Below are 9,625 nucleotides of genomic sequence, written 5' to 3'. Positions count from 1 at the left end.
ACTGTCTTCCCAACATTGAGAGGTTGGAGTTGGGCAATGGGCACCAACCAGAGTGGGGAGAGGTAGGGGACTCTCTTCTCTCTTGTGTTGTTCAACACATGTAAAGGGTATAAAGTATGGACCCCAGTTTCACTGGGTTGTTTGGTTTGGCAGTTGAGGCATTTAAAGGTTTTGGTTTTGGTACGGAATTGTGACTCAAGTAGACGACACCGTCTCTGCTTTTTCCATTTGGGAATACATGTATGTTTGTCAAGTATATACATATAATATAATATAGATAATGTGTAACCTATGCTGCGGTTGAGTGTTGAGTGTTGAGTTATCTTCTAGTAACTGCAGATGCACGCTTTGAAATTGGACCCTTTGAGACTTAAGTTATTGACTACAAAGTCTACTAGAGTAAGCACACCTCACACCTTACACAAAACATTTCCAGCTTTAAAGCCAAGTAAATTAAAAGCACAACGAAAGCAACTCCTACCTCACCAGCACCATTCACCACCCCTCACACCTATCTTAGCTTCACTTAATTCCCCCTCCACGTACTAATTCCGCTTCTTTATATATGGAATATCATTATTATTACTCTATGCAATTTCATATTGGTGGGTTTTATGAGCCATACTTTAGTTTTCAATGAGGGTTATTATGTAAGAGAAATGTTAGTTAGTATTATTAAAAACTTAAAAAGTATGAGAAAAAATATTAATTTAAAAATAAGTAAAAGTGTAATTTACATAATTTTTAATAAGTTTTATTCATCAGTTGAGGATATATTATAAAAAATATATTAAAAATGTCTTATTAACGTTACTCTTTATATAAGTATTCATTCTGTAATTATTTAATAATACACACAATTTGTGCATATTTTTTTTTTTTGTACATATATATTAACACCATTTGATAATGGTTGATGTCAAAATATTTTAAAAACATGATTTATTACAACGAAAATATCAATATAATTTAATATTTAATTTTTAAGTGATTAAAATTATTGAATGTTGTAAAACGAAGCGCTTCTTATATGGTTTAACTCTCATTACATGGCGTAGTTGATTTAAACAAATTCATGAGTCTGGTTTGAATGCCCCCAATTAATGTTTCGTTGTTGCTCCAAAATACCGTTGACTATGGGAATAATATTATTTTATTAACATATAACATTTTAACAGTTTTATTAATCTCAACTTTTAAAGTTGTATTTAAACACTTAAAAATAATTTTTCTTTTATAAAAAAAATATTTATTACCTTTGAGATGTAAAAACATAATAAATATTTTTTAATAAAAATTATCACTTTTAAATATTTAAGTTTACTCATAAAGATTAAGATTAGTAGAATTGTTATTTTAATTACAATATCAATAATTTATTAAAGTAAAAAATAGCAATGATTTATAAAATAAAAATAAAAAGGGTGCAAAATAATATGTTTTTTTGGGTTTAAGAGGATGAGATATGTGTATCTCTTGGAACATTATGACGACGACGATGATGTCATATCATAGAATTTCAGTTGACAACCTTATGATTTATGCTTTTACTCTTTTCGAATATATTTTTCTATAATTATAATTATGATTACCTTTAAAATGAAAAATATATTTTATAATTTTTTTAGAGTTAAGCTAGAACAGCCGGTTAATACATGTGCTCGATAGTTATAATTTATAATTTTATAATTCTGATCAAACAGAAAATAATTTCCACATTACATACAATTTGTTAGAAAAGTATTTTTTTTTTATAAATAACTTTTTCCTTAAGCAATGAATAAAAGAATCTTCAAGAGACCACGTCCTTCACCCTGAGATCATAGTCAACAATATTAATTGTAAAGAGGATGAGAAGTGATTATCTTCTATTTATTTAGAAGTTGAATATAATAATTTTATAAAATTTATTTTTTAAATAATTAAATATTGATCTAAATTAATGTAAATTATATATTTTGATTGAAACCCTAGGGCTGTGAAAAACTCCTGGCCAAGGCTGGTTTAAACTTAAACCCAATGCAACAATGTTAATGCATGTTACTTATTCCAACTCTTCACTGGCTATTTGGTTGCATCCCGAGGAACCATGAATGTTTATGTGTGCCTTCTCAATTGGTTTGTTGGTTGGTTTTCACGTGGAGTCAGAAACCCAAAATTAAAGCACCTCATGGCAGATATTTCAGCTCTCTCTTCTCGTTTTAATGACTTCTCATTATCATACGTTGGTAGATCGGCGAAAAAGCCTCCTCATTTCTTAGCTGTTTAGTTCAAAATTTCGACCATTGTACTACGTTTCAAGCACTTCCCTTCTTTCTTTGGTATGATTTAGTCCACGTTTCAAGTATCTATTTTTTTGCTCTACAAAACATAAACTTTTTTTAAAATAGTTGAGAAATAAATGGGCCATAATCAGTTTATCAAAACGCGTCTTAACGTGCTTTTCGTATATCACTATGGAAGTAACATACTGCGTAAAACAAAAATATTTTTCGTTACAGAGGCATTGGTGACAATTTGTCTGTATATTAAGAATTTTTTATATTATACTGTTGAGTATGCATTTAGGTATGGGTTGGTTAGCAATTTTTTTTGGTACATTAGATTGGTTAAATTGTTATAGCTAAAATGTCGTTTTCATAATATTATAAGAGGAAACGTGGAAAATATTAACTAAAGTGATGACTTTTATTTTACCACTAATCATTTTCTTATCCCCAAACCCAACGCATCGCAACGTTCCGCCGAATCAGGTACAAAATTGCTGATTTTATGGGCATTTGTGTTTTGTGAAAGGGTACGGATTATTTAACTATCTAATTAAACTAAAAGAACAAATTAGAGAATTACACAAACCTGCATATATTAGTGGGTCATGCTGATTCTGAGTATCTCTTTTACTGAAGAAATTATATACTAATAGCATGCTTGCTAAGAATTAATTTTGGTAAAATAGTTATTTATTTATTGAAAGTTCTCTTAATAATCTAAACAAGGAGCGATTAATTTAAAAAAATCAAAATTAAATAACCACTGATATTAATCAGTTAAAACTAATCTTTTATTATCTAAAATTTAGATATCGACTCGAGATATGAATAATTTTATTTTAAAATCTCAGCGTGGCATGCATGATAGAGGCAGGGACAACCTTAATCTGTTGATGTCCTATAACTAGTGTACCTCAACATGTCAGCTTTCAATTCTATCTTCCAAGATATGTTTAGTGGACCCTTTAACTCAAGATTCGAATCGAACGAAACCATCTTATTTACTACTTGCTTATCTCGATTGAAATTTTTTTTGTTACTCCTTAGTCCTTATCGTATCAAACATTTCTTAAAATCAGCCAGCAGCCAGCAGGGATTTCATAATTATAAGGAAAGAAGTAAATGGATTTTCTATAACTTCCCTTTCAAGGCCAAAACAAAATTCTCCTTTCCTATGGATTACTCTTACGTCTTGGTTTCTTGGTTATTTATTATTAACTGGGTTGATTGTTCATATTAAAAGCATTCAACTTACATATAATGCCTAAGCCCGAGTTGTTGTTTTTCACTTGAATAAAAAAGAAACACCGACAATGAATAAAGGGCATGGGTCATGTATGTGAAACAAGAAGAAGATACGTTGTTGTCCGGTCCCATTTTCCCACCCATAAAAGCACAAGACCGTGATATATAGCTAAATTATACATGATCGTCTTCTTTACCAAAAATAAACAATTTTCACCAAATTATTTCTTTAATTAACTTAAAAATTATTTTAGAAACGGAACCTTGTACTTCAATTCAATATATGTAAATGTTTTTAGTTACGTATGTGTGCCATCCATTTCTTAAAGGCCGTTGCTGCAAACAGAGAGGACAACAACAGAGGAACAACGAAACGAAGCAGAACATCAGATCCAGGTGATACTCGCTGCTCCCATTGCGTCCTTCCACGCGCTCTCAGGGCTAATGAGTTGAACCATACCACATTGAAGGCTCCATCACCGGAATGATGGTTCTTTCTGATTCTGGGGATCAGTGACTCTTGAGTGCTGTGAGCGAAGATGTTTCGTTCTGCAAGATGGAGGAGCGAGAAGAACAGGGTCAAAGCTGTTTTCAAGATGCACTTCCATGTCACCCAGGTCACTTTCATATTTCTCTGAATTCTCATGATACTACTATTACTATATGGTGCTGAATAATGCAATTTCAGGTGTTTCAATCTGGGTTGGATGCATTGGTAATGTCTATAGTTCCAGGGGATATTGGAAAGCCAACTACAAGACTAGAGAAAGCTGCAGTTCGAGATGGAAATTGTAGATGGGAGAATCCAGTGTATGAAACTGTAAAGTTTATTCAGGAGCCTAAGACTGGGAAATTTAGCGACAAAATATATCATTTTTTGGTTTCAACGGTATAATTTTTTTCTCTACTTTTTCTCTCCATTGCTTAGTGTATTTTTGTGAATGTGATCTGAATTCTGGACTCTATCTATGCAGGGGTTACCAAAAGCTAGCTCCATTGGGGAGGTTTCTTTAAACTTTGCTGATTATGTTGAGGCCACAAAGCCTTCCTCTGTCTCTCTTCCCATTAGGATTTCTCACTGTGATGCTGTCTTGCATGTTAGTGTTTGCTCTCTTTCATTTTCTGAGTATTTTTATTTTGGTCCCGATGTAAAGTTACTTGAGATTTCAGGGAAGCCTAATCAAAAGTTTGATTATGACATAAGTCAAAGCAATGTTGATCTCGTTAAATTCTTTTTGTTGCTTAATAAACAGGTATCAATCCAGAGGCTGCAAGAAAACGGTGATCAAAGGTACAAGGGGAATTGCCATGGTTATTTTTGCTTTTCAGGTTATAGACCTCAACTCAGTTTTTGATGACGGGTTGCTTCTTGTTGATAAAAATTCGCAGAGAGGAAGATGAATGCGAAGATGCCAAACTAAAATCGGATAATAGGAGCTCAACGAACCAGTTAAGCAGTGGCTATGCGGATGAAACCGCAAAAAGTTATTCTTCAGAAGTAAGAATTTCACTCTCTTGGGGCTAAGAATTATTTGACTTCTTTATATGCCCCCGTCCATGATATGATTTTTCTCACTTTTTTTTTAGGGTAAAAATGGGCATGCACTTGGTATCTAAGTTAATACCATGCTTCCATAATACCATGTCCTTTCTATGAACATTTTTTTTTATTGTTAACGAATCAATTATTGAATTTCCTTTTTTTTATGTTTTGGTTTGCAGGATGCCTCTTCCAAAGTAATCATCAATAGAGCTGAATTGAGTACTAACTATAGGACATCTAGTGGTTCTGATACATTGTCAAGTTCTGATGACAGCTCTGGACTTGATACTCCCCGAGAAATTGGACCAAGAAAAATGAACATCCACCCCAATACAAAAAGGTTTGTTCCAGACTCAGCAATGGACCACACATCAGAACCTCAAAACCATGCTGCTGTTAATGCCTCAACATCAATGCATGATGTGCATGAGAGATCACGCTGGGATTGGTCAGCTAGTTCAGAACATGGGCTAAGTATAGAGGATTCAACATATGGTTCTCAAAAGGGAAGCTCCCAACAGGCTTCCCCTTTGGAGACTGAAAGTCTAAAGACTGAACTTGCTGCTTTGGCCAGGCACGTGAATGTGTCAGACTTGGAACTACAGACCCTTAGGAAGCAAATTGTGAAGGAAAGCAAAAGAGGGCAAGAGCTTGCTAAGGAAATCATTGTCTTGAAAGAGGAAAGGGATGCACTCAAGACAGAATGTGACAATCTCAGGTCTTTTCATAAACGCATGGATGAGGCCAAAGTGAGAAACAGATCACAGTTGGAAAGCGGAGATCTTCGTGCTCTAGTTCAAGAAATAAGGCAAGAATTGGATTATGAGAAGGATCTTAATGCAAACCTCCGATTACAGTTAAAGAAGATGCAAGAATCAAACGCTGAGCTGGTTCTTGCTGTGCAGGATTTGGATGAAATGTTGGAGCAGAAAAATAGGGAGATATGTAACCATTCCAATGAAAATGAACAGTGTAAAATTTCCAAACAGATAGGGGTAAACCTCTCTAAATGTGAAACAGATGATGATGAAGAACAGAAAGCATTGGAGGAGCTTGTCAAGGAGCACGACGATGCCAATGAGACACACTTACTCGAGAACAAAATAGTAGATCTCTATGGTGAAATAGAGATGTATAGAAGAGACAAAGATGAGTTAGAGATGCAGATGGAACAGCTTGCACTTGACTATGAGATATTGAAACAAGAAAACCATGGCCTTGCTTATAAGCTGGAGCAAAGCCAACTTCAAGAACAGTTAAAAATGCAGTATGAATGTTCATCCCCTCATCCTGCTATGAATGATATTGAAACCCATGTCAAGAACCTGGAAAATCAACTCAAGGAACAATCAGAAGAGTTCTCAAATTCTCTGGCTACCATTAAGGCACTTGAAACCCATATCAGAAAATTAGAAGAGGAATTGGAGAAACAAGCACAAGTATTTGAAGCTGATCTAGAAGCCGTGTCAAGCGACAAAGTTGAGCAAGAGCAAAGAGCCATCCAAGCAGAGGAGGCTTTGCGAAAGACCAGACTAAAGAATGCTAAAACTGCTGAGAGGCTTCAAGAGGAATTTCGAAGGCTCTCCACACAAATGACCACTACATTTGATGCAAATGAGAAGGCTGCCATGAAAGCATTGACAGAAGCAAGTGAACTGCGTGCACAGAAGAGTGTACTGGAAGAAGAATTGCATAAAATCAGGGAAGAACTTCAATCAGCTAGAGCTGATTATGAGGTAAAACTGAAAGAACTTTCCAACCAAATAGATACAATGACAGTTCAGATACAACGGATGTTGTTGGAAATTGAGGACAAGTCCAAGCAGCTTCAAAATCAGCAGCAGCATGGAGAACAAGTTAGTAAGGATTTCTCTGATGAGATTGGGTTACTAAAAACTGAGAATGAAAGGCTTATCGCGGAGATATCATGCTTACATAAGCAAGTAGAAGGAAAAGAAATTTTAAGAAATGAATTGGAACTTAAGAAGAAATCAATTGAGGAATTTGAGACAGAACTACAGAGAGGAACAGTGGAAAGAAATGAACTGGTGGGAACAATTGCATTGTTGAAGAAGGAAGCAGCAGAGTCACTTAGTGAGATAAATAGGATGAGTCTTCTTAAGGATGAGAAGGAATGCGAGGCTAGACTCTTGCAGTCAGAATTGGAAGCCACAAGAGCTCAATACAGTGACCTGAAACTCACTCTTTCTGAGGATGAAGCTGAGAAAGAAAAACTAAGAAAGCAAGTTTTGCAGCTAAAGAGTGAACTGAAGAAGAAGGAAGATGCATTACTCAGCGCCGAGAAGAGGTTAAGGGATAGTAATGGACGCACACAACTTACTGATGGAACTAAAACCATTTTAAAGAACAAAAAAACTGCTTCAAGTCCTCAGAGTTCAAAAGAAATAGCCAGTCTGAGGGAGAAAATAAAAATGCTTGAGGTAAGGTTTCAAATAGTATTTATAATGCTTCGTTCCCAAATTCTAATATTAATTCACATATATATCTTCGTATTTCACTCTCAGGCATTTTGATAGGATTAAACTAATTTACATGTGATAACATGTTAATTAAAAAGATTGTTTGTGACAGGGCATTATACAGTCAAAGGAAACTACGTTGGAAACTTCAACAACTTCTTTTATGGAGAAGGAAAAGGAACTCAAGACCAAAACTGAGGAGCTGGAGAACCAAGTGGAGGAATTCAACAAGAGTATTGCTTTGCATAAGGTATACTCATACTTGACTTGCATAGTGTAACGCTAGTGCACTTGTATTATTATTAAATTGTTGATTTATGAAGCTATTAAATTACATGTCTGGAATAAATGAACATTGGCATACCATTCAAACAGGTTGTTCAGGATACAAGTATGACTATTTCAAATGAGATATCTGGTGAAGTTAGAAGTTCAATTGAGCAACTCAATGATGCTGCATTGTTATTCAAGAGGTGTGACTACTTTCTACTTTCCTTCCATGTCCTTCCAGTGTTTTTATATTACTCTTGTAACTGAATTGTTTACTCATTGAACTATTTTCTGGCCATGACAGTAATGTGAAGTTGCCAGAGAAAGAAGCAGGAAACTCCACAATCGATACTGTAGATAGCAGTCTTACTGACATATTAACTGAGTTGTCGACATTGAAAGAAAGAAACAAATCAATGGAAAGCGAACTTAAAGAGATGCAAGAGAGATACTTAGAAATGAGCCTTAAATTTGCAGAGGTAGAAGGTGAAAGACAAATGCTTGTTATGACTGTGCGGAATCTCAAGAGTACCCAAAAAGGCTAACTATTTCGTCTTCATATCATGGAGCCTGCATTGTATAGTTGTAGCAGGTGGCCTTTGCAGCAACGACACACATTTTATAATGAATAAATTAATGTGTACAATGGTAAAATACGTGTAATTTTTCCTCTCTTTTTTCTTACCCTTGATATTTGCTTCCCAATGCCAAATGAGTTCCTCAGTGGGTACCATTTTGCTAACTTGTCAGTTTGTAATGTCAGTGTTATTTGGTTAGCAATGGTGCTTTCTCGCTATAATGTTCGGTGAACAACCAGCGATTCTTTTGTTGTATCTTTTTTGCATTTATTATATAATTACATATTCTTTATTGTATCTATTGATAGATATAACACAAATGATCAGTTCTTTTATTGATGTAACCTATATATACATCTTGGAGGTGCCATAGCAAACAACTTTTGTCTTTTGCATATGTATACAGCTTTTATTGCATTGTAAAACAAAATAGCATTTCTTTTACTTTAGGGACTGAAAATGCTTCTCTACTCCAAAGGTTCCTTTCCTTTAACTTATCTTCTTGTGGTTTGGCCATCACAGTTCTAAGCTTTATGAACTTAGGAAGAATCCTTATCCAAGATCACTGGTATTTCCTTTTTTAGGTAGCAATAGCATTACTACTATAACAGATATCCAAAATTTTATTGCATCATGTAATTTTTTTAAATTTTAATTATTCATGTGTGATTATATATATTTAAAACTTATTCTTTTATAGAAATTTTTATTGAATGTATCACACAGTTGTATAAACTTTAATACTGTGAAAACATATATACGGATTCATAATCATCCTAAAAATCGTTATTTTTTCCTTTTGTCTCTTATTGTTAAACAAGGCTTTAGAAAATAGTTTTCATTTTAAATAATTATTCTATTTATTTTTTTTCATATGCCATTTTTTGTTTATTTTGTTAGTTCTTTTAACACCACTTGTTCTCTATTTAGTTCCAACCAAAATAAGAGAATAAATAAAATAATCTTGCAATATTTAAAAAGAATAAAAATTGTATAAAATTCTATTTAATAAAAAGAAGACTAATATACGAATTATTTGATATAAAATTCATTTGAAAACAAAAACAAATTAAATTTTTTTATCATATAAGTGTTTTGATTTTGTTTATTATAAAAAAATTATTTTTTTAACATTGTTTTATTTTATGACAATTTTCTATATGTAAAAGGAGAGAATAAAATTGAAAAAATAAAGGAAAAAAAAAAAAACAGTTCTCCTGGAAATGTGCACAAAAATTG

General features: G+C 33.5%; 1 protein-coding gene across 1 annotated transcript; it reads left to right on the top strand.

The window, feature by feature from the left end:
• Window positions 1-3,865: 3,865 nt before the first annotated feature.
• On the top strand, window positions 3,866-8,522 carry LOC113868557 (intracellular protein transport protein USO1-like). The gene is made up of 9 exons (XM_027504235.1): window positions 3,866-4,132; window positions 4,204-4,404; window positions 4,490-4,612; window positions 4,769-4,806; window positions 4,905-5,013; window positions 5,238-7,499; window positions 7,651-7,788; window positions 7,914-8,011; window positions 8,113-8,522. Exons 1-9 carry the CDS (start codon window positions 4,055-4,057, stop codon window positions 8,351-8,353), a joined length of 3,288 nt encoding a protein of 1,095 aa, XP_027360036.1. The 5' UTR covers window positions 3,866-4,054; the 3' UTR covers window positions 8,354-8,522.
• Window positions 8,523-9,625: the final 1,103 nt, after the last annotated feature.

The sequence above is a fragment of the Abrus precatorius genome, unplaced genomic scaffold, assembly GCF_003935025.1.
Source record: "Abrus precatorius isolate BTA unplaced genomic scaffold, Abrus_2018 Scaffold6, whole genome shotgun sequence".
Classification (NCBI taxonomy): Eukaryota; Viridiplantae; Streptophyta; class Magnoliopsida; order Fabales; family Fabaceae; genus Abrus; species Abrus precatorius.
Note: the sequence above shows the minus strand (reverse complement) of the source record. Positions and strands in the feature narration are given on the sequence as shown.

Excerpts from the sequence above, each read along its gene's own strand:
- LOC113868557 (XM_027504235.1), top strand. The coding sequence starts at position 4,055 with ATGTTTCGTTCTGCAAGATGGAGGAGCGAGAAGAACAGGGTCAAAGCT. Across the intron at positions 5,014-5,237 it reads CAAAAAGTTATTCTTCAGAA|GATGCCTCTTCCAAAGTAAT; the intron begins GTAAGAATTTCA and ends TTTGGTTTGCAG. Across the intron at positions 7,789-7,913 it reads AGAGTATTGCTTTGCATAAG|GTTGTTCAGGATACAAGTAT; the intron begins GTATACTCATAC and ends CCATTCAAACAG.